Source organism: Puccinia triticina, chromosome 18A (assembly GCF_026914185.1).
Source record: "Puccinia triticina chromosome 18A, complete sequence".
NCBI classification, from domain to species: Eukaryota; Fungi; Basidiomycota; class Pucciniomycetes; order Pucciniales; family Pucciniaceae; genus Puccinia; species Puccinia triticina.
This window is the reverse complement of record NC_070575.1, coordinates 2695395-2720898: the sequence shown is the minus strand read 5'-3', so window position 1 is coordinate 2720898 and position 25504 is coordinate 2695395. Positions and strand designations below refer to the sequence as shown.

The following is a 25504-nucleotide window of genomic DNA, read 5'->3' as shown; positions in this document are numbered from 1 at the left end:
ACGACCTATCTTGCATGCTCCAGTCTTTCGAGCAGCGGCTGAAGAAGGATCTTGCAGTTTCTTCTCCCGCCGCTGCTGCGCCATCAGGATCGCGCGGACCTCTTGTCTGCTATTATTGCCACCGTGAAGGCCACGGGACGGCGCGTTGTTTCGAACACAAGAAGGACAAGGAGGAGAAGCTGGTGGAGCAAAAGGGTAGCAACTTCTTCCTCCCTAACGGCGCTTTAATTCCTTTCAATGCTTCACACCCAATTCGCCATGTGGTGGCATCCTTTCAACCCCAGTCTAGTTCTGCGACTACGGAGTACCGAGCCACGTGTGGTTCCCTGGATCCTTGGTATCCCCCCGCTGTGTCATCTCAATCCTTTTCGGGTGCTTATCAATCCGACCTGGCGCGCAAGAAGCACAAGGTGCCTAAAACTTACAGGGCTCCAACAATTCCAGCTTCTGCGGCTAGGAAGACCCCAAAGAAGGTGCCTCCTCCTAACTCTGGATTGGAAGCTGAGGATATGGAAGAAGAGCCAGAGCTTTTTGAACGTTTGCCCGCGAGCCAGCCTTTGCCGGCCATTCAGCCTGAACCCGCCCCTTCGCCGGCCGCCACTAAATCGGACGGGGGCCCCTCTAGAGTGAGATTCAAGAGAGGGATCGCCAAGGATCATCCCAAGGCGGTGGAAGGCATGCCCCAGAAGATTTCCAACCTTCCGTTGACGGTCACGGTTGCAGAGCTATGCACCGTCTTGCGGGCTATTGCTGACGCGATGAAACGTTGGGTCTTGAAGCGCCGCGTGGAAGTCAGTTCGGAGGATCTGAAGGTCCACTCTGGGACGCTTTTGGAAGAGTCTCCGCCTCAAGAGGAAGAAAACCGGTTGTATTCCTGTCTGTTGGGATATTTACCCTGCTTGCTTGGAGAGGACAAAGGCAACGCGGCTCCCTTAGTAGATTCAGGATCTCAGCTGAATTTGATCTTGGATGCAAAGGCATCAAAGCTTAACTTAAGCCCCCGCGTCAACTTCAACTCTGCGGTGTACGTGATCGGGAATCAGGTGTGTGAATTGGTTGGCGTCACCAAAGACGTCCCCGTCAGGATTGGGAAGTCAATAGTGGGCACCTGCCACTTTTGGATCACGCGCGTGGATGGCCCCATCATCCTAGGAAAGCCCTTTCTCATGGATTTCGACGTTACACTCGAATTCTCCGGTCAGACGGGCAAAAAGATCCTCCTCCCGGACGCCAATGGTCGGAAAATTGAGCTGACCCTTTGCTCTGTGGATTCTGGCCGCTGGGAGCGTGACTTTCCGGGTGGCGGTTGCAAGGCAATACTGACGCGCAAAGGGAAAGCGTGCGACAATCCCGTGGAAGGCCGTCATTTTTTATAGAGCAGGTTGGCTCGGAAAGCGGCAGACTTAATTTAGAGTCTCGCAGTCCTGTCGCGGAGCCAACTGCTAATTCAGAGTCTCACGGTCCAGTTTCTTTCTTTTCCTTATCATCTTCTCAAAATCAGCAAATCCAAAAACAGCAAAAAACTTTTGAAAAAGTCAAAAACATTTTGTCTGGTTTCAAGGCCCAGTCTTTCCATTCCGTCCCACCTCACTTCAATTCTCTTGAGCGCCAAAGCGGTGCTTCATTCGATCCAAGATCAGGCCAAATAGGCGGCGAGGAGAAAATAGGTGTTCCACGGAGGCAGGGAGAACTGAAAGTAAGTTCCTCCCAATCATGCACCTCCGGGCAAGATACCGCCGCCCTTGTAAAAAACTCTACTTCAGCCACACTCGTGAGCCGCCCCCATCCTTTGGTCTTTTCTCTGGTTTCAGGCAATGTTCCATTCTATCCGGCACATCTCCGCAACGAGAATAAACTTCCCTATTTTCTCCAAAATGAGAATACTCTACCGTCTCAGTCTAGTCTCCCTAACAAGCATAAACTAGATGTGTCTTGTGGCGTCCTCCGCAATGAGGGTAATCTAGTGCAACTCCGCGATGAGCCTAAAGTCCTGAGCCTCTGCGACGAGGAAAAACTAAAGATCCTCTGTAATGAGGTTAAACTATTTTCTTGGACTCTGGATTGTGAGGGTGGTGTGGTGGAGTTTGGACCGCCGTGGAGACCATTTGGGGTAGAAGTAAGTTCCTCCCAATGTGCACCTCCGAGGCGTGATGGTCCGCAAACTTTGAAAGCCCTCACTCGTGAGCCACTCCCATCCGTCTGGAATCTCCTTTGCAGAGAAGGCAGCTTTCGAGGACGGCGCAGAACATCGGACTTGGCGGCTCCTCAAATGTGGCCTCAATCACGGTGTGCAGCTGGCGCTTGTGAAGGAGGGCGGGTTTCTCTCTTTTGCGGCAAAATACAAACCAGTAGCGCGAAAGGTCAAACCTGTGAATCAACCCATGCCACAAAGTCTCAACCCTCCGCTGCAGCGCCCTCCCTTGTCTCTTGATCCTTATTGCGGTCTCTCACGTTCCTTGGCCGGCCCTTTTGTGCCACGTGGACGAGTCACTGAGCTGAGTCTTCAAGTAGTCAACTTTGGTCCTCCGGGGTGGCTAAACCCGTCGGAGTTGGATCTCATCAAGAACGTATTGGCAGAAAGAAACCTTTCCGTAGCTTTCGACGAGTCCCAGCGCGGTTTGCTTAAAGAGTCATACAAGCTTCCTTACATCATATCTGTGGTGGAGCACAAACCTTGGCAGAAGAGGAGGATCCCAATTCCTGCGGCTAAGATGGAAGAATACACTAGAATCATCCGCGAGCGTGTCCGCAACGGTCTGTACGAAAAATTTACGTTGAGCTACATGAGTCCTGTGTTCTGCGTGTTGAAAGGCAACAGCAAGCTGCATGTAGTCCACGACCTCCAGCTGTTAAATAAAGTCACAATTCAAGATGCCAGCATTCCTTCGGCTACTGAATAATTTGTAGAATCCTTTTCTGGCCGCGCTTGCTACGGCCTTGGCAACATCATGGGCGGCTACGACAAGCGCTCTGCATCCGATCTCAAGGCCACTCACAACGTTTGATACGCCGCTCGGAAGGTTCCAGCTCACCCGGCTCCCTCAAGGCGCGACGAACTCCGTTGCGGTGTATCAGGCTCAAATGGTTTGGATTCTCCAAGACGAAATCCCGGAGCACGCAGGTATCTTTATTGATGACGGTGGGATCAAAGGCCCAGTGTCAGATTACAAAAATGAAGTTTTGGATTGGCACTCCGGCATCCGGCGCTTTGCAGTCTGGGAATACGCGGAAACTTTGGAGCGCATTTTGTTCAGAATTGAAGAATCCGGGTTGACCGTGTTGGCGTCAAAGCTTGCGGCTTGCGTGCCTGCTTTGGAGATCGTGGGCCACGTAGTGTGCAAGGAGGGCCGCCAAATGGCGAGGAGCAAGGTCAATAAAATCCTCTCTTGGCCAACCCCGGTTAATGCGACGGAGGTGCGCGGGTTCTTGGGGGTGGTTGTGTACGTTAGGATCTTCATTCCCTCCTTGTCTCAACTCTGTTTTCCACTTTGCCGCCTGACGCGCAAGGACGCCGAATTTCTTTGGACTTCCAATTGCAAGAACGCGTTTGAGGACCTGAAGCTCATTGTGGGAAAGGACATTGTCCTTGTCAAGATCAATTATAGACCGGAGGCGGGAAAAATCAAGCTTGCGGTGGATTCTAGTTTTCACACTGCTGGCGCAGTCCTCTTCCAGGAAGATTTGAATGGGTTGGACCGGCCGGCCCTTTACGAGTCCTTGCTGTTTTCCGACGTGGAGTCGAGGTACTCCCAATCAAAACTGGAGTTATGCGGCGTTGCAAGGATCCTCAAGAAGCTTCAAACCATTTTATGGGGGCAGCATTTTGAGCTCCAAGTCAACGCGCAGTCCCTTATTCAAATGATCAACGCGCCAAGCCTTCCCAACGCGCCGTTGACGCGCTGGGTGGCTTTCATCCAACTCTTTTCCTTTGACATTGTCCACCGCCCAGGGAAATCTTTCACCATGCCGGACGGTCTCTCCCGCCGCCCTCAAGGCGACAAAGACTCAGAGTTTGACAAAGACTTGCCGGCAATTAGACCTCTTCTTTCTTTTTCTGTGGACACGGCTTCAGGCTACTCGGGGTATCAAGAAGGCTTTTGGCGCCGAATGGAGATTTTTTTGGCGACTTTGGCTCAGCCTGATGGCTCGGACGCGCAGGAGTTTTGAGCCCTGAAGCGCATATCCGTGGATTTCTTTCTGCAAGCAGGCCTTCTCATGAAGCATGGCAGCCCGTTGTTGCGCATCGTCGTAACCATCCCAGCAAAGCAAGACTTGATCCTGTGTGAGCTTCACAAAAACTTGGGCCACCAAGGTACCGCGGAGACTTATCTACGCGTCTCTGAGCGCTTCTGGTGGCCAGCTCTCAAGCAATCCGTGGCGCGTTGGTGTCGGAGCTGCGAGGCCTGCCAGAAGAAGGATCTCAGGCGCCCCCAAGAGCTGCGGTACCCAACCGGGGAATCAACGGTTTTTGGGCGCGTTTCAATGGACGCTGTTCACCTCAAGGCAAGCGGCGCTAAATATCTCATCGTGGCTTGGGACAACTTCTCAGGATGGGTTGAAGCCAAGATCCTGAACAATCTCACTTCGGAGGCCGTTGCGGCTTTTCTGCAGGAGAATTGGACAATGCGCTACGGACTAGCGCGCTCTTATTCAACAGACGGTGGATCCGAGTTTGGCGGCGCATTAACTGGGATGCTGCGTGAGCTCCCGGGCCAGCACCGTGTCTCTACGCCTTATTATCCCAAAGGACAGGGCATGGTCGAGCGTGGCCACGGTCCCCTCAAGTCTGCCTTGGTCAAGCTGGCCGGTGAGAGCGGGAAGAATTGTCGCAAGTACCTGCCCTTGGTGCTTTTTTCAGACCAGATCTCCACCAAGAGGACGACCGGCTACTCCCCCTATGAGCTTGTCTTTGGCCAGCGTGCAGTGCTTCCCCTAGATCTTGAAATCAAATCTTATCTTGGTGTTGACTGGGACGCGGTAAAGGACACGTCCGACCTCCTTGTCGCGCGCTCCCGGCAACTAGAGCGCAGCGAGGAGACTTGTGGGATTGCTTACAAGAATCTGATGGAAATGCGGGGCGACCCCTTGCGCTATTGGGAAGAGAAGAACGCCGCGCGGATCCAAGAGCCGCTTCAGCCCGGCGATCAAGTTCTAGCTTTCAATTGGTCTTTGGAGACGCAGTGGGGGCAGTTGTTTGCCCATCAATGGAATGGCACCTACTGCGTCGTGAAGCAGGTCCCGGGTGGCTCCTACGTCCTTGCGGAACTCGACAACACGGAGTTGAAACGGTGTTTTGCCGCGGATCAGGTAAAAAGGTTCTATTCTCGCAAGGACTTTCCTGACCAGAAGTAAGTTCCTCTCCTGGTATGCACTTCCCGGGCAAGATACCGCCGTTTTTGTCAAAACCCTACTTCTTGCCACCCTTGTGAGCATTGCGTTGGCGCCCGGTTTTCTCCCCTTTGCCTTTAGGATCTTTTTTTTTTCCCTCTTTCCTTTCTTTCCTTTTCTTTTCTTTAGGGAGCGGATGGAGGACGAGCAGTCTAGGGACAGACTGCAAGCGTGGTGGTGATGTGGTGATCTTTTTTGTGGCGCCCATGGCGCAGAGGATGTCTTCAGTCTTCAGCCGTCAAGTCATCAACTCATGGGACGTCAGAATCAATCAGCGCGCCCTGCGCGCCCAGGAATCCTCAAGATGTTTCAGGATCAAGGACCCCGGTTTCTTTTCGTGCTTGTTTTGTTTCCTTTTCTGTTCTGTTGACTAATATTCTTTATTTCTACGTGCGCGCGTTGGAGAGGTTTGTTTATGCGGAGGGTTGGTTTCTTTGTTGGTTTTGTTTCTTTCTCCTGTCTCTATCCTCTTGTTGTTGTTGCGCGGGTGTATGATGACTTGTCCACAGCATGTCACCAACTCCAAGGTTTGAGTTCAGCTCAAACTCAGGCTTTGGAGCGGCATGGACTTCGTCTGAACCATAATCTTCATCTCTGATCATCCATCCCAACTCAGTATTTCAGAAAGTTAGATATCAAATCTTATTGATCACTTCCCCGCGTGCCTTCTGAGTTTCAAGCTCTCAGCCGCCAAGTCCCGAGTCGTGAAAACCTTTCTCTGATCACAACTTCCGGCCCAGTTTGCCGGTTCTTTTTCCTGATCTCTCAAAACAAACCACCACCAACAAGGATCTAAACCTCGTCGCCTCTCAATATAAATCCCCCCTCCCTCTCAACGCTATCTCTTTGACTCCCTACAACTCCTTTTTACGGATCACCGCAAAGGCAGCGCTAAGGCGCAATTTCCCTTCCAGTAACTGCGGACGGCCCAGCACCGGTCGGAGTTCCACAGCGCGCGGTGTTCCAAAAGAGGAGCTCCTAGCCGCACTGCGCGAAGCGCAGGAGACTCAAAAAGCGGCTCAGAGATATCTAACTCAACCAGAGCTAGAATCCTTGGTCGACGGGTGGAATCCCTGGACGGTGATGAAGCAAATCAACCCTCCGGTGAAGAATTCGAAAAAACGAAAGACTCCTCCCACCCATCAATCCAACAATCTCCGCAAAGACCGCGGCAGATGGGCTCAAGTCATGAAGGCAGCAAACACCTTGGAACAAGCCTACGATCAGATGTAGATAGAGATTTTATTTTCCACATGTTTGATAATTTGTATGGAAACTTGTCTACTTTACATAGTAACTCTAGTAACCAATATAAATTTAAAAACTCTAAAATTGTGGAATGTCATACTTCTATTATTAACACTCTTGAGTCTGCTGTTAACTGAGCAATAAAAATGTCTCAAGAACACTTTGTTAAAATTCCTGAGTTTTGCCAAGACATTGGAGATCTTAAGAATAACCTCAGTAAGGTAACAACAAACCTAGAAAATCAGGCTGAGATCAATCAAAGTCTGCTAGATAAACTTACTGATATTGATATTGGTATGGCGGACTTTAAAAGTCAATTGTTAAACACTATGATCACTGAGGTTGTCAAAGAAAACAGAGAGCGTGGAGACCACCAATCCGCCCAGTTACAAATCTTGATAGATTTAGGAAGTCATCAAGAGTATAACATGAAAGAGATGATGAATAAAATCAATATCTCCACTGCGGAGCAAATTAGCTCTCTGAAACAAGAGATAAAAACTCTTAAACAAAATGTAGCGGGAATACAAACTCCCCCGCACCTGACTCGTGACCCTGAAACTTCTCAGAAGGAGGAAGTCATCTTCAACAATCCTCTGCTAAATACCAGAAGTAGAGTGTTTCAACACCAATAGAGATCTTTACCTCCCAAAGAAGAGGAACCAACTGCTCCGCCCAAGCAAAATGCTGCTAATGATTCTCAACCGTACCAAGAACAACCTAGACAGACCACTTCTTTTTTGAAAAGTTTGGATGCAGTAACCAAATGCAAACTAATGCCGCCAATGAAAGAATGGCCTAAATTTTCCGGAGAAGGAGAATATGATCATATCTACTTCATGGATTATGTAGATCATCTCCTTGAATGTTACAAAGCTACTGATGAAGTAGTAACCTCCAGATTGCCAAGGTTGTTTGAAGGTGTAGCTTTAGACTGGTTTTTCAGAAAAAAGAAATCTGTTGGAAAAATAAGCTGGGAAGATTGGAAAAAACTGATCCACAAACAGTTTGGTACAGATGTCTGGAAGGATAAAATGCAAGCAGCATATGAGAATGATTCCTTTGATCCTACTAAAGATGATCCTTACAAATGGTGTCTGAGTCAGAAGAAAAGGATTGACTGTATTTAGGACCAACCCTCTCAGAAATTTGTCACCAAGAAAATCTTGAAAAATTGCCCTAATAATCTAGAACATGATGTAATGTGCAGATTGAAAGATGCCAATGTTGATTTGTCTGAATTGGTAGCTACCATAGAAATAATTATTGTAGCCAAGAAATTAGACAGGAGACCCAAAACGTACGAGGAAAGGCGTAATCTAGCTGCTAAAGAGAACATGGCCACAGACAAAAAGAATACAGAAATGCCTCCTAGGAAAACAGCTGGGATTGAGTGCTATAATTGCGGAGAGAAAGGCCATAAGAGACTTGATTGCCCTAAACCACGTAAACGCATCAACAATATCGAAGTGGAGTCGGAAGAAGATGATTTATCTGATACTGGCTCCCAATTCAACATTGTCAGCATGGAGCCTGAAATTGGAGACTGCTTGGATGAACCTGAAATTAATGCCAAATGCAATGTAATACAAGCTGATCTGGGTGATCCCTTGCATATTACTGTAATCCAAGGAGATTCCAATTTGCCACAGAAATGGAACTCCTCACTAGGAATTGGTCACGTATCAGATGCTAAACTGATGAAATAAGCCAGAAGAAGGCATGAGTTATACTCTGGGAAAAACTAGCTATACAACAGTTCTCTTTGATGGGAGAGAAGTCAGAGCTCTTTTAGACATTGGAGCATTTTGTTCTTGCACTAGTCCCAATTTACTAGACTCTTGTTACCCTGACTGGAAGAATAACCTTCTCCCCACGCCCAAAGCTAAATTCAGCAGTTGCAACTCGGCCCTTAAACCAATAGGGATAGTTAAGTTACCTCTTATCTTCCCGCACACAAAAGGATCTTTAAGATTACACGTTGAATTTTTAGTCCTAGAAGATGCTGTGTGTGATTACCTCATCATCGGGAATTATACATTCTGCTTGTACGGAATAGATGTAATTCAAAGTAAAAACAGATACTACACAATAGGTGGTGATTGGAAACAAAAGTTTGAGATATGTAACATCAGCTTTCAGAACCCTCCAAGACAAGACCACGAAGATAAGGAATTGAAGAAATTCCGACAAGATTATATGTCTCAAGCTGCCATCAGTAGTAATCTGACCGCGGAGCAACAATCAGCTGTGTTAAAAGTCTGCTTTGAGCATGAAGAAGCTTTCTGTACAAAAGAAGAACCCATAAGGAATATCTCAGGACACGATATTGAGATAGAACTTACGTGTCAACCTCCTTACCCCCCTGCGTTACGAAGAGCAGCATATCCTTCTAGCCCCAAGTCTCGTGAAGCTCTAGAAATTCACATCAAAGAACTATTAGAGCTTAAAGTTTTGAGAAAATTAGGCCACAATGAACAAGTGGAAATAACTACGCCAGTGATTATAGCATGGCATAACAAAAAGTCCTGTATGGTAGGAGACTTCCAAGCCCTCAATAATTACACCAAGGCAGATAATTATCCCATCCCAAGGATAGATCATTCACTACATAATTTGGCAAAAGCTAAATACATTACCACAATGGATGTGCTTAAAGGATTCCATCAAATACCCATTAAAGAGGAAAGCAGACAATTTATGCATATAATCTGTCACCTAGGAGTTTATGAATATTTGAGAATGCCATTTGGTATCAAAAATGCTCCTTCGCACTTCCAGCGTATGATGGACACAATATTTGGATCCTTTATTAGACAAAGTTGGATGATGATATACATAGATGACATTATCATATATTCCACCAACTGGGAGGATCATTTAGAAAAAATAAGTCTGGTCCTCCATACAGCTATTACAGCAGGTCTAAAAATGTCAATCAAGAAATGTAATTTTGGTTTTCAAGAACTCAAGGCTTTAGGTCATATAGTCTCAGGATTATCTCTAGCCATAGATCAGAACAGAGTAGCTGCAGTTCTGCTTAAACCTATGCCGCAGACAATGACAGAAATGCAGTCATTTCTGGGATTTTGTAGTTATTACAGACAGCATATCCCTAAATTTGCAAACATCTCAAAAAGCCTATACAAGCTATGTAGCAAATACTTCTTCTTTGAGATGACGTACGGGAGAGTAGAGCAATATGAGCAATTAAAAAGGCTCATTACTACAGCTCCCGTACTAGCGCAACCAGACTACTCTTTGCCATTTATACTGTACATAGATGCTTGCTTTGAAGGCATAGGAGCGGCTTTGCATCAGGAATTCATAATTGATGGAATTCCAGTGGAAAAACCAGTTCTGTTTATTTCTAGACAAGTCCGGAAAACAGAAATGAGATATGGAGCCAGTCAAATGGAATGTTTATGTCTTGTATGGTCCTTGGAGAAACTACACTATTACCTGGAAGGTTGTAAAATCATTGTAGTTACGGATTGTATAGCAGTACGGACTTTAATGAACATGAAGATGCCTAACCGTCACAAGCTCAGATGGCAGATTGCAATACAACAGTACAGAGGACATATGACCATCATCCATAGGGCTGGCGCCAAGCATACTAATGCCGATGAATTGAGTAGGTGGGCTTTGCCTAATATCCGGAGGATGAGGACGTATTCCCCATTTTAGGCATCCATGTATGTGATATTGACAACACATTCTTTGAAGAAGTCAGAATCAGCTATAGTGAAAATTTGGAACTTCTCAAGTTGATCAATATCCTGGATAATGAAAACAGTGCTCCAGAATTGATTGCTAGCTTACCAGAACTGTCAGCTGGCTAGTATGGCAGAGCCACCGTGACAAATAAAAATATAAAAAGTAGTTTTACATATGAAAGAGACATTATTACTCTTACATATGTAAAACTACGCAAAAACATTAAATACATATATAAATAATTAACGGACCTACTTTGCGCACTGCAAAAAACTCTTTGCGCACTGTGCATTCCCCCAAAAAAACAGCTTACTTTTCTGGAGATATTTCTTGATGAGTCGATAGAACAACCTCTTATGACCCCCCCATAAAAAAAAAAGTCATTTGATGGTCTCCCTGAGCCTAGAGAAAATTGAGATAAAATAATTATATTTTAATGCGGCAGGGACCTGTAATATCGCTTCCTGTGCCCCAGTAGCTCCAAAATTTCACATTATCATGGTACATGTGCAAATTCATGATCTGATAATTTTCATATTTTTTCCCAGAGATATAAGGGGTGCGCGGCAGGCTTAGTAGGAAAATTACTGCTAACTGTATAGCTTTTTTGTTACACAACCAAACAGTCCCAAAATTTCAGAAATGTTTTCATTGTGAATAATTTCCGCGCCATAAATTCCTTGGCAATAGTGTTTCATGATAACATGAGATATAAGGGGTGCACGGCGGGCTTAGTAGGAAAATGGCTGCTACAGGTATAGATTTTTTGTTACACGCTGAAACAGTCTGAAATTTTCAGAAATGTTTCAATTTTGCATATTCTCTGCGCTATAAAGCTCTTAGCAATAGTGTGTCATTAAAACATGAGATAAGTTAGCAGTCATTTTCCTACTAAGCCCGCCGCGCACCCCTTATATCTCATGTTATCATGACACACTATTGCCAAGAAATTTATGGCGTGGAAATTATTCACAATGAAAACATTTCTGAAATTTTGGGACAGTTTGGGTGTGTAACAAAAAAGCTATACAGTTAGCAGTAATTTTCCTACTAAGCCTGCCGCGCACCCCTTATATCTCTGGGAAAAATTCTGAAAATTATCAGATCATGAATTTGCACATTTACCATGATAATGTGAAATTTTGGAGCTACTGGGGCACAGGAAGCGATATTACAGGTCCCTGCCGCATTAAAATATAATTATTTTATCTCAATTTTCTCTAGGCTCAGGGAGACCATCAAATGACTTGATTGTTTTTTGGGGGGGTCATAAGAGGTTGTTCTATCGACTCATCAAGAAATATCTCCAGAAAAGTAAGCCATTTTTTTGGGGGAATGCACAGTGCGCGAAGAGCCGTGGCGGAAGCGCGCACTGGGGGCAGGATGTCGAGACAACGACCCCCACAGTGCGCGAAGAGTTTTTCGCAGTGCGCGAAGTTAGTTCAATAATTAATTACTCAGCTTTATGTGATTAATATGTAAAATGTTATAGAAGATTCTTATTCTGTGGGTAAAATAACCTAGGATACCTCACTTACAAGTACCCTTAATTATTATCCCTTCCTTGTGTAAACTAACTTCAAAGTTTATGCAAGTGCATCACGCCCCGCGTGGATGCACTTGTATGCACATATATATATAAGTACATATATTTACACCCATTTTCAGTGACGTAACTGAGGTGTTGTGTACAGTTTAAAAGATGGCTTTATTTGTTGGGTGGCGCACCCAAGCCCGCGTGCTCTGTTGCCTAGAGCTCAAGCCCGCGCCCATAATGTACATATATGCATAATGCATAAACTAGCCCGCAACCAAAGCGCTCAGGCTACCAACAAGTAAGAATGGGCCAGAATACGCCCCAATAGCAATATTACATGTGTTATAAGGCTTGTACACATCTGAGTTTATTAAAGACAGACAATCACAAAAACAAAAATCAAGGGTTTCCCCTACAAAATAATCAAAAATAAAAAATAAAATAAAAAACAGCCCAATACCCATCCTCTTCTAGAGAGGGTGCAAGTATTGGGCAGATGACCCCCAGCGCGCCGGATTTAAGGCAAGTTGCAAAGGGGGGTCATCACCTTTCACCCTCAAACTGTGCAAACGCAGCAGCGGAGGGGCTTGAGTCAACTCACTGGCTGGAAGTGCAGCACAGCGAGTCGACTGGCGATTCCACTTTGCCAGAGGCCGCTCTATTTATAGTCGCACCCTCCACCCTCACTTCTCTTTCCTGACCGTCACCCATCGCAAGAAAACACCAAGACTGCCACCGCAAGCCTCCCGACCGTTGCGAGATACTCGGCAAACTAGGACTCCTACCGACAAGCACCCTTAAATACACTTCACCCCAGCCACAATCTACCGCGGCGCTGGGAAGCCCGGGATTAGATGGTGCTGGGCTCACCATTGAGAACCATGCCAACAACCAGGTCTCCAGCTCAATGTGAAACACTTACCCCTGCTCTCATCCATCCAAACCCCTCAACAGACCATCCAGATGATCAGCTCCACCGAATTTGCTGAGATCCACGACACGTACATGACCTCGGTCTCCCGGGTTGAAGAGTCCCTTGTCTTTCCCTGGCTCCACTTATACCCGGCACCCCTCAAGCCTCCTACTTCTGCAAGTGTCCATGCGCAGTACTTCCCGCGCTACAGAGGCCTTTACCATTGTCTTGGCCAACTCCGAGCCTGCCCCTTGCTCTACCACCTGAACCACCACCAACACCACTACTACCGAGTCCTCCTCCCAGTCTCCCCAACCAAGTGGCCGCGCCTCTGATCCCTTCGAGGTCTTTGAACGCCAGTTCAGCCATGTTGTCGCTGTCGACGGCTGGGGCTATCGTCGCAACAAGATCGACTTCTTGGAGCGCGAGCGAGAAGAGATGGCGGCTCTAACGAGAGCCTCGGAGATCGCCCAGAACGTTTGGGTGCGTCCATCCTTTCTTCTTTCTTCCTTCCTAGATCAATTTCTGATAACATTGTCGCAACAGCTCGGCAATTCTGCAGATTTCCCGCTTACCAAAGAGGATCTATCGTCCTCACGTCAGCGCGCTGCGTTCGATGAGCGCCCACCAATGGTGACCTCCCACTTCGCCATGACAGACGAGTATGGAAATGCGCCGTACAATGTGTGTGTGGAAGCGCACGACCAGGCCGTGATCACCTCGTCGCTCGAATTCCATCTCAACCAAAACTATCTCGACAGCATCAAGCAACGCGCCAAGAACAGCAGCCTCTCTGCCGAGCTTGCCGAGATCATCCACATGGAAGTCCCGAGCACCGGCCAAAGCTGCTCAGGGGCCATGTCCCGCGATAAGCTTGTGCGCTACTTGGTTGACCTGTGCACATGGGTCAAGAAGATCGCGAAACCCGGCAAAGGCAGGGCTGGCCGAAAAGTGTTGATTCACTGTCACGATGGATAGTGGGTTCTATCCTCTCCTCTCCAGCGCATCATCCAAAAAAAGCTCATTTTTTTTAATCTTGTCTCTACTTTGAGTACAGAGACGTCCCTCTTTGCGCCGTCGTACATCATGTACACCCTTCCCAACGCCTATCTGCATCTGCAGAACGACCAGAACCGCTCGTTCTTTGTCTATCCCGCGGACGTCCAGCTGTTGCGCCGGGTGGAGAGCCGGATTGAGCAGGAGCTGCACGAGCAACGCAAGGCACAGCAGATGCACCGGATGGCGGTCGATGAGCCAAGCCGCAGCTCGTTCCTGCGCGGATGCGTCTCCTTCGGCGTCTCCTCCGTCCACAGCGCCAAGTCCGCCGCCACCCACCCCTCCCCTCCGCCCCGACGCCCTCCCCCCCGCGGACGACCCGGGCACACCATCCCTGGTTCTACGACCCCCGCTTCGATGGCCACTTCCCCTTGCGCATCCTGCCCTTTGTCTATTTGGGCAACCTGAACCATGCATTGAATACGTTGGGGATCACCCATGTGGTCTCGATGGGCGATCAGTCCGCGCTGGTCGCCCCACACCACCAGCACCAACAGAACGGCCGCTTTGGGGCGCCGTTTGCAGCCGACGCCGCGTGTCGTGAACTCGCTGTGGCACGAATGGAAGAGCGGACCTATGGAGATGTTGGACATGAAGGGCGTGGCGGACGACGGGATGGACTCGATCCGGCCGCACATCGAGCGCGCCATGGCGTTCATCGTGGCCTGTCGCGTTGCCGGGGGAAAGGTGCTCGTGCATTGCCTTGTTGGCGTCAGTCGCAGCGCCTCCATCGTCATCGCACTCGTCATGAAACATTGCCGGCTCGACCTCACGTCCGCGTACCTCATGGTCCGCTCCCGCAGACTCAACATCCCATGTGGAGCATCAAACGGCTCGAAACGACTTGGTCGCCTCCGCCGCTGCCAATGCTTGTACCTACAGGCCCATTAATTCCAGATTAGTCATGAAAGCTGTACAATCATTTTATGCAATTTAACAACATACATGTCAGCTTGCACTTAACTTCTTGAGGACAGCATCCATCAAGGCTCAAGACCAAGCACAAAAGTATCATCTCCAAACATAGTTTGGTATCCAAACTGGCTATGTTTGCATATAAATTTGAGCCAATAGCATGTAAATCACAAACAAATTGTATGCAGGTAGGCTTAAATAACTTCTGTGTTGTTGAATTTGAAAGCACTTCCTCAAGCGCATGGTCCTTGGGATCAAGCATTAATTTTCAAGGAACCAGCCCAACTCCATGTGAAGTTGCAATAAACATATTGTAGCACCTAAGGAAACTAAGCTACCAACACATAATTGAGCCCTCATATTCCCTCATGCCATGAATAGCTAGGTCACAAGCAATCCTAAATCAGAGAGTTGATGATAGTAGGAAGTTCAAGACCAATCTATAAAGAGGTGTAGAAAAAAATGTTGATTTTTATCTAAGTTTATAATTAAATCCACACTTTCGTGGAAATATGGATCATGGGTTTCCCCTAACCCTTTCACAAAAGGCCCCAAAAGGGGCCTGTCAGAGCAGGCATTTCTGCCATACACTGTTTTCCCACATTTCGCACATTTTCAGACAGGAGTATGTTTGACTTGACTGCCTGAAAATTAAATTTAAAGTCCCCGAACATAAATGCCTCGGACTGATCCCCCAATTCATGAATCATGAATGAAAAGGGACCGGGGTCATCCCCCTCGGCCTGTTGCAAGTGCAAGGGGACGGAGGGGGGCGAATGGTGTAAAAGGGGCTTAACGGTGTGCCACACCCAGCAAGTGTGGCGGCCAGCGCAAGGTCAAAAAAAAGCTCAACCTTCGCAAATGCGACAGGGGAACCAAATAATTTCAGTAAACATTTTATTTAATAAACTTAGATTTTTGTTCAGCCTTCAAAAATGTGTGGGGAAACTTTCAAGATGTTAATACCCCCGGTCCACTGCAAGCGCAGTGGCGCAGACGGGTCGTCCAACCCGCGCAAGTGCGACGGGTAAACATTTTAAATTATAACCCTCTGCGCCAAGCAAGTGCAAGGTCGGGAGGGGAGGTCAAACTCAGGCTTCACAAATGCGAATGGTAAGTTTGACCTGGGGGAAGTTGAATGGCGCCGAGATGCTGACTCTTTATCTTCCTTTGCCGGCTTCACAACCCCAGGTGCTCAACCGAAATCCTGATTTGGACATGACAAAACAAATCTCTTCGGTCCCCCCTTTGCGAAACAACCACTTGACCCGTTGGGAACAAGTTGCGCCACGTCCCTACTTAGTGCAAGACACGATCACGATGAAACAACACCATTGGTTTCAGCCTCCCTCCGACCTTTTTGTTTGGCAACCGCACCATCCGCCCGCCCAAGGGGTTTCAGCCTCTCCCCGACCTTTCCATTCGACGCTTTGAAGATGACACATAGATTATCGTCGTGAGCTGCCCCTTGAGCAACGGTTTAACCCAAGGGGTTTCCTTTCATTGGTCGTTGCGCGTAACTGCAAATCTTCCGACACACCCCAAAACACATGGTCATTCTCACCCCCCCGCACGTGTCTCCATAACCACAGTTGGAAGGTTCGCACCCTTTGCTCCTGGCCCCGTCGTCACTTCTCAGCCCACATCACCGCCCCTTCGCAGCTGACACATTTTGTTGTACTTTTTTCGACATTAGTGAATCAATCAGCTGACTCGCCCGCACCACGAATGCACCCTCCTGCCCGACTCGGTCAACTTTACCGTTGATATAACAACGTACCCTTGCCAACCCACCTCAACATAGGGTGAATCACGTTGTCATCGACGTACCTGAAATTCTGGGATTTGGGGGGGTTCAAACACATCCGATCGATATGGGAGAAGTATTACGAAGAGGCGGATGCGATATGGGTGTGAGATAGTCAGGAACGATTCCGAAACGGATGGAAATGCTCGGAATAGCCATGAAGCCCGAGGTGGATCGGGTGGTGATTCAACGGGAAAGGGGAAAGCAAAAGCTGTCAATGAGTCTCCCGCTGGATCAGAACGTGGCGAAGGATGGGCCGAGCTCAAAAAAGATCTTCAGCATCCCTCCATTGCTCACTCCAACATCCCCGTCCTCGTCATCGCCAACAAACAAGACCGCGAAGCTTGCCCACTGCCTGGACAAAAGTCCGCTGCTTACGACCCCCCTCTGCAATCTTCCACCTCCACTTCCGAAGTCGATCTCAAGGACCAACATCATCAACAACTCAATCCAATGACTGTCGAAGAAATCAAATCAATGTTCAATCCCTTGGTCATGGAATCTGAGATATCTGAAAAGGCGCGATCTTTAAGTCTCAGTGAAGCTAACGTTCTTGGAGCTTCCTCCTCAACTGGGTATGTCTTTCTGCAAGCTTTTGAAAAAAGACTTATCAACAATCTCATTGTAGTGTAAGTTTATGGAACTGACAGACTCGATTGTTGGTCTGGAACGTATTGGTATTTTGATTCTTACAGGCAAGGGATTAGAGAAGCCATTAACTGATTGTTCTTCAGAGTAGCCACCAAAGCCTCAAAGGTCAATTGCGCAAAACACAACACCTAAAAAATCAACATAACTTACTTCAACAACAGCAGCAAGAACAACTAAGATTGGATCATTATTTTCAACTTTCTACTAATGAACATTTGACTGTCAATCATAACAGGGAACCTTCCTCTCTAAAAACCAATTTCATCAAATTGGTTGACTTGAGTAAATTTAATCATTCTACTTCTTCTACTTTATTTACTCTTTTTTCAATTGGTCTGTGTGTATATGTGTGTTTGTGTCTATGGTAGTTTGTCTATACTCTTGTAACAATTAAATTAGCCATTTTTTTTACCCTGAAAAGGTGGGGCAATGGATTCACTATCATTCAGATAGATCTGCTTCCTGTAATCTGAAAGATCTGAATATCCTTCTTGGTGGGTCACACAATCTATATAGGCTCAAGCTGATGAAATTATGAGATCAGTGGGGTTATTGGTTGGGGGTATACATAATCTTATCCAAGTGGTTGACTGTGTTGTACAATTTATCACTTCAAATATTTTCCAATGCATTCATTTTTTGCCCAACAGAAGAATTAAACTGTGAGATTACAACATATCACCTCAAAGAATGTGTGCATTTAGCATTCAAAAACATGAAAACATAAAATACCACTGCTGAGTAAAGAAACTAAGGCTGCTGAGTACAAACATAATTACTGTTGCTGAGTACAAAAAGTAATGTTGCTGGCTGAAGAATAGTGGAGCTGGGCATCTGGGCTCTGCAGCGGCGCAGCCGCCTTGGCCTCTAGTGTAATTAATCACCAAACAAGATGTAATTACCACGTCATTCAATATAGAACATTCTAGATTGATATATAAGGACTCTTGCAGCGTGCACAGGAGACACTAGAAAGTGCCCCAGCTTCTCCCAAGCCTCACTACACGTAAATTACAACTGTAGTAAATATGTAGAAGGGGTCAAATGAACTGGAACTCTTAATAAGCGCCTCCAGAACATGTATAAAGCACTAATTGCATGATTACAATTACACAGAAGCCAGTTCTAGTACCTTCTGTGGCACATTTCCACGGAAATGAGCGTCACAGAACCCCCAAACCAGCCCCCATGACGTGTAAGGCATGTGTAAAATCACGCAGAACCTCTGTAAATGGTCCTTGGAAACCCTTGTATCCAAGCCCCAAGGTTCCACGACCCACAGCGCCTTCTAGCGCAACCAAATTGCCTCAGAATGCGCCCACAAGTGTCCCCATGTCCCCTGGGCGCCCCTGGAGGCCTGCCTAGGCTATAAAAAGGGCCCTTTATCCGCCCAAAAGGAGATTCCCCAGCTTTACATTACCTACTAGAATTTTACCAGCCTTCAACAGCCTCAATAGCCTGTGATTTGCCAGGTAAAATACCTACTTTTGTGATTTTTAGCCCCAATTTCCGCCCTGAAGCTGTCCAGTAACCACCCTGCCCTCAAGATTACCTCTTCTGAGCGCCTCCAACTGCCCAACTTCACGCCTGAAGAACCTCAAGTGCCTCTAGGGTCTTATACTAGTAAGTTTAAGCCCCTTCTCTTGAGATTCTCCACCATTTCTTTCTGGGATTTGAAACACCCCATTTTACAGGCCCCAGATCTTCATTCTAGAGGGATTAAACACCCCTGATTTATCAGGCCCCTCTTAAAATTAATCATATCAATTTTATTACGTCAAATTGGCCCTCATTGCCCTAATTTTTACGCTATAATTCCCAACATTTACGTTGGAATTATCCCTCATACCTTTGTCTCAGAGTTTTATAACTCTAATCTTTTGCTTTGCACCAGGTGTAGCTAGAAGGATAATATCCTTGGCATCACGTAGGCTGACAAGAACACCTATTGACCCTGTACAAAGCAGGACACTTTACTCTGTTAGATGGCATAATATACTTTAGACATAGACATTCCAGTGTGATAGTCCTGAGTAAAGAAAATCACATTAAAAATATGCTGTACGAATGCCATGACAATGCTGGCGCAGGTCACTTCTCAGAGGATAGAACCTCGGAAAGGATTAAACAGACAGCCTGGTGGGTTGATTGGAAAAATCAAATTAAAGCATATGTTAAATCCTGTGAAGCATGCCAAAAAGCCAATAAACAGACTGGAAAAAGATTTGGCTTATTGCAGACAATAGCAGAGCCCAAAACTTGGTGGGAAATCATTAACATGGACTTTTTGACAGGACTACCACCGGGAGGAGCCTTCTCTTATAACTCTGTCCTAGTGGTAGTAGATAGATTTTCTAGGAGAGCTAGGTTTATACCACATCACAAAGATGATACCGCTATGGAGGTAGCTATGTTATTCTGGAACAGAATCATGGCTAATGTGGGTATCCCAAAAATTATTATCAGCAACAGAGATCCAAAATTGACATCAGAATTCTGGAGAAATCTTCATGATATGTTGAGTACCAAATTAGCCTTCTCAACTGCGTATCATCCACAAACGGATGGTCTAGCAGAAAGAATGATCCAGACACTGGTAGATCTTCTACGAAGGTTTTGCGCCTTTGGGCTGGAATTTAAAAATAGTGACGGGTATACCCATGACTGGGTTAATTTACTCCCTGCCCTAGAAATGGCCTACAATAGTAGTAAGCACTCTACTACTAAAGAAGCGCCGTATATTTTAGAAAGAGGTTTGATTCCCAGACTACCGAAAGACACTCTTAATGATAAATTGCCACTAGCACATCCTACAGCTTTAGACTTTAAAAAAATGCTGGAAGCCGCAAATAAACATGCTGCTAAATGTGTTCAAGAAGCGGCTGAGTACAGTAAGATGCGGTGGGACAAGAGTCACAAAGAACCAGAATTCCGTATAGGAGAAAAAGTCCTTCTTTCTACCGTAAATTTTAACAATTTGGGCGGTTGTAGAAAACTCAAACCCGCCTTTGTAGGACCATTTGTAATCAAGAACTTACACGGTAAAAATGCAGTGGAAGTGATTTTTACAGAAGAATTCAGCAGGAAACATCCCGTGTTTCCAGTGAGCCTAATAAAAGGATATGTTCACAGAGAGAATGAACCAGCCCCCAAACCTTTACCCGCACCAATAGAGGAACCACCTACAAAGGAACAACTTAAAGTACATAAAATCCTAAAAGATAAAAAGGAGAGAGTTTTAGGTAAAGATACAAGGTTATACCTAGAAAGATACAGAAACCAGTCAGCAGATAAAGATGAATGGCTACCCAAGAATAACATCCCGGATGGAGGAATTCACCTGCGCAACTACAGAGTTTCTAAACGTAAATAGCTCAGCTAAGTTACGAGTAACTTATCTTGGTGAGAGGGAATGTCAGCTGGGCTACTATAATAAGTTAGAGCCTGGCTAACTATTGTAACATTAAAAAAATTGTATGTACTAATAACGGCGCAGAGCGCCGTGTGCAAAATAAACTTCTTTCTTGGAAAGTCCTAGCTGCGACGCAGAGCACCGCGCACAGAATAAAAACAACAAAAACTACACATATAATTATAAAGATCCCTTAGACAAGTAAGGACAATAAGCTCCAGCCAAAGAATTGGCAGGAGAAAGAATAATAGTTCAAACCCGTTCTCAAGCCAAGAGAACGGGTCGCTAGACACTCTCAAGAGACTACTAAACAGAGAGTAGTCCCCGTGAGAAATAGAAGGATTTCGGTCGGGGAGGAGAGAAACAGAATTATACTACTCCTCCTCCCCCGGCCGATGATGGAACACAAACCACGCTATTCCTCGAGCTGAGGAATAGCAAAAAGATTGAATGACAAATAAAAATGAACGGGAGTGTAGGGACTAGTAGAATCCCCCTTTACTCCTGTCACCCTTGTCAGAAGCACTACTTCCTCCAGCCGAGAAACTGAGGAAACATTTGCAATGAGAGCTACAACCCTACCGGTTGTAGCTCAAATATATAATCGAGGGCCTTTGGGCAAAGGAAGGCCCCGCAGATACCTTTATAACCGATTCGGAGCCTCGCCAGACCCACCCTTGTCCTATCCGACCAGCGCGCCCTCTGACCAAGCTCCGATTACGGTTTCTTTGGAATCACCAGTCTTTTTTTCCCGCAAACATACCTTAAAAAAGTAAGTTTGCGTTTTTTTGTCTTTCTATTGGGATTTTCATCCCTATCTATATCCTGGGTGCGAGTAATCGCGCAACTACCCCCTTTCCAAGGGCCCCAGAAGTTACAGGACACAAAAACCCCTGCGCATTTCGTGCACAGGCCCTGTAAGAACCGCGGAGGGCACTAAACCACCCCAGGCGCCCCTGGCCCCTCCGTTAACCTCTTTTTTGGTTTCATTAGAAGTAGCTTTTCCTAAGCTACTTCGCACTTCTACCGCGCATTTTCTGCGCGCTACATTGCACCGTGCTCTGTCGCCGGCGTAGCTAGAGGAGTATTCATACTCTTGGCATCACCAAGCCTGACATCTACATACATACAAAAGTAGAAAAGAATGAAAAGACACAAAATGATAATAGGAAAATAAAAAATGTGTGGAGAACAAAGATGATAGTGGAACTGATATCTGGAAAAGAAAAGTGATTAAATTAGGAAAGAAACATGCCGGACAAGAGTCTTGGACTAGACTAAAATTTTTGCCAACAAGATTGCATGTAGGTTTGTCCTAAGTGTTTTGGTGAAAAAATCCGCCAAATTATCCAAAGTTGAAACCCAATTGAGTCGTATGTTATGTTTGCGAACGGCATCGTTAACAAAGAAAAAATTCCGTTCCAAGCTCTTCATCCGTCCTTTGGAAGCATTGTTGTCGGAAATCAGAACCACCGTGCGGTTATTGCAATTGATGTTGAGTGTTGGTTTGATGTCGAATGATTGGATGATAGGAATGAGAAACAAGAGGAAATCAACCAATTATCCAAGTGATATGAATTCCGCCGCACACGTTGATGTTGCCACCACCTCCTGTCGACGCGAACCCCAAGCCACCGGACTGCCAAAAAGAGTGATTAAAAATCCAGATATTGAATGTTTAAATTTGCCTCCCCAGTTTGCATCCACCCAAGTTACCAAGTCGTTGCCAACTGGGCGTAAACAAAGACACTTAGACCTAGTTGTGTTGATGTACTGAACTAGATGAGACAAGGAATTCCAGTGGGATTTGTTTGGATTAGAGCTAAACCAAGCCAAGTAGTTCACCGCAAAACCGATATCAGGACAGGTTCCCAAAGCAAGGTAGTTGATTGATCCAATGAGTGATTGGTAAAGAGTCGCTGAGACAGGTTCTCCCCCCAATGTCATAAGATTCTTGCCAGGCGACGGTGTATGAATTGACACTAAGTTTGGGTTCACCTCATTGCGGTACTTGCTGACGAGTTGATCAATGAGTAGATGTTGACTTAAGAGAATACAATTTTCCTTGTACTCAAGACAAATGCCAACAAGCTTTTCAGGTTTTGAATCCCACTTCAACCGGAGACTGCCTTCCATTTTTTCCCAAAATAGTTCAATATCCAATTGACAGTTCCCAAAGACAATCCCATCATCTACATGAATTTAAACAATGATGACCAAATCACCCTTCTTGTACCAATGCAAGAATTCCTCCACTTTGTTTCACTCAAAACCCCAACTGTGTAGCAAACCTTTGAAATGTTTCCACCAGAATTGGCTGGCTTGACGAGTGCCGTATAATACCTTCTTAAGCCTGAGAACCTTCCCCGTAAGGTGTGGAAAAGGTTCAACCAGTGGATTAACGTAAATTTTCTCGTCAATTTGACTGTGAACAAATGCACCGGTGATGTCAAAAGAGTTGATGATCCACTTATTCCTGACTGCAAGATTAAGTAGGACACGCAGAGTCAAAAGCAAAGCTGTTGGAGCAAAGGTGGAGCAAATGTCCTTCCCAAGACTTTGTTTGAAGCCACGCACAACAAAATGTGCCTTGAGTTTATTGATGGAGCCATCCGTATTCCTCTTGATGTCAAAAACAAACTGGGTGCCAATAGAGTGTTTTTTTTTTTTTTTTCTTCAATTTCAAAAGTGTTGATTTCTTCCAACTGAGTCCACTCGGACATACACGCTTTGCGCCATTTGGTCAATGCAGAGGATCAGAGGGCGGCTTTCAGAGTCGCCGGTATTTCCGCGTCAGAGATGGCTTGAAGATGGTTTACTTGGTCGTCCTGGTCATCACAAATCTCCTTAGTCCGTTCCTGACCAAGCGTCAGAACTCTACAAACAGTAGGATTGTTAGCAAGTGTGGAAGGAACAGGAAAAAGGGGTTTTCCTTGAAAATCAAGGAATGTGGCACACTCTGAATTGACCACCTTCTGCGTCAACGGGTTCCAAAAGAACCAGCCGCATTCGTTGTCCTGATATCCCACTAAGTAACCAGTCCAACCCCGTTGGTCCAACTTGCGGCGATGTTCTTTTGGGATTTGAACCGTTGCTCGAGCACCAAAAGGGTAGAAGAAAGAAGCATCCGGTTGACGATCAGACCACAGTTTGAGTGGGGTATTCTTGCAGCGCTGATTGGATATTGGGTTGATGAGGAAGCAAGTGCAGTAATACGCATCGGACCAAAGCTTAGACAGTAGTTCAGAGTGTGCAAGAGTTGAGCAAGCAATGTCCCCAAGGGTGAAATTGAGTCTCTCAGCCTCGCCGTTCTGTTCTCGAGTATAAGGAGAAGTGAAGATTAAGGAACTGCCTATTGAGTCGAGATAGTTGATTAAAGGTTGGACCGTGCACTCCTTGGCATTATCACAACGGATGAATCAAGGAGGCAATTTAAAATGAAGGACTATTTTCTTCACCAGGCCAATAATTATGGTTGGAACTTCCGATTGAGACTTCATTGGAAAAACAAAAGAGTATGTGGTTGCATGGTCCTGCACAGTGAGGAGAAAACGGTTGCCGGCAGTATCAGGATTGAATGGACCCATGACATCAGTGACCAAAAGATCTAATCTATTCTCTCACGGGATAACTTCTGGTAGAGATTGGCGTTGACGTTTGCTTTTTGTCTGCTTGCAAGTTTCACAGATGAAAGGTTGCCAAGACTTCAAATCGAAAGATGGAACAAAGCGTTGGAGAAAATCTTTGACAATTGAATCGGAAACGTGGCATAGACGGCAGTGGCAATCGTATGCCAGCGAGATGATTTTTGATAAAGAACAAGTAGAGACTTGACGGGCAGATTTATTGAAAAATTGGAAAGAATCGGGATGAACTATCCAAAAGCAATTCAGATATCGTGCAGTGATTGATGTGAAAGAAGAAGTTAGGAGAATATTGTGATTTGGGAGAAAAATGGGTCAAAAGCCGGATTCAATAAGTTGTCCAAGGCGAAGGAGCGTTCCCGACATCTCCGGACTGAACAGGACCTTTGGAATGGATAGGGTACCATCCCCATTGACCATCTTCAGGTGACCACTGTGGGTGGCCATCATTGAAACAGTTGAGGAAGCAAGATTCAGTTTGATAGCCGGTTGTAGAGGACAAAGAGAAGAGAATGAATGGAAAGATCCACTCACGTAGTGGGTCGCCCCAGAATCCAAAACCGTGCCTGCGCCGGCGACACCATTTGCATCCGCCCCAACCGCTGATTGAACTGCCACATTCTGATCAATGCCGGTGGGTGGGTTGTTTGGTGGTGCGGCCTGACAGGCGTAACCAGAAGCGGGGCGACCAAGGGTGGTGTTGGGTGGGGGCAGCTTGGCATTGCTGCGGAGATTCAGGCACGAAGATCTCCAATGACCCAACACCTTGCAGTAAGCACAAGGTTTTCCAATGTAGACAGAAGGATTGCTTGGCCCTTGATTTCCCTTGCAAATGTTGTTAAGCGCTGGCGCCACGTCATTGACCGTAGGTCTGCCTGTTACGCCCACGTTAGGGTGATGTGGTTGCTGAATCTGTGACGGGTTCTGTCAGGATTGGCCGGTAAAACCACCACGGTTGGCAGGTCTAATTGAAGACTGATGTTGTGATTGATTCCAAGGGATCTGTTGTTGGTTGTTCCACATTGTAGGATTTGTACTGGGTGGAGCAGGATAAGATCAAAACACCAATACATTTGGTTGGTGGTTTGAATCAAATTGAACGCTTTTGCCATAGGCTGAGGTAATGATGGTTTAAAAGTCACGAGCCGTGATTCCTTCTTTGGAGCCGAGTTGGAGAGAAATATTCTGGAATAGTTGGGAACAAGACATGGAT

At 46.2% G+C, this 25504-nt stretch overlaps 1 protein-coding gene across 1 annotated transcript in view; it reads left to right on the top strand.

Moving 5' to 3' along the window:
• The window catches only part of PtA15_18A327 (uncharacterized protein), a gene marked incomplete at both ends in the record, with an annotated part of 158491 nt that extends 144221 nt beyond the window's left edge, over positions 1 to 14270 (top strand). Inside the window, 3 exons of the mRNA XM_053164856.1 lie at positions 13113 to 13289; positions 13353 to 13783; positions 13859 to 14270. Of these exons, the coding sequence (XP_053028824.1) occupies positions 13113 to 13289; positions 13353 to 13783; positions 13859 to 14270 (1020 nt within the window). The remainder of the gene's footprint in view (positions 1 to 13112; positions 13290 to 13352; positions 13784 to 13858) is intronic.
• Positions 14271 to 25504: the final 11234 nt, after the last annotated feature.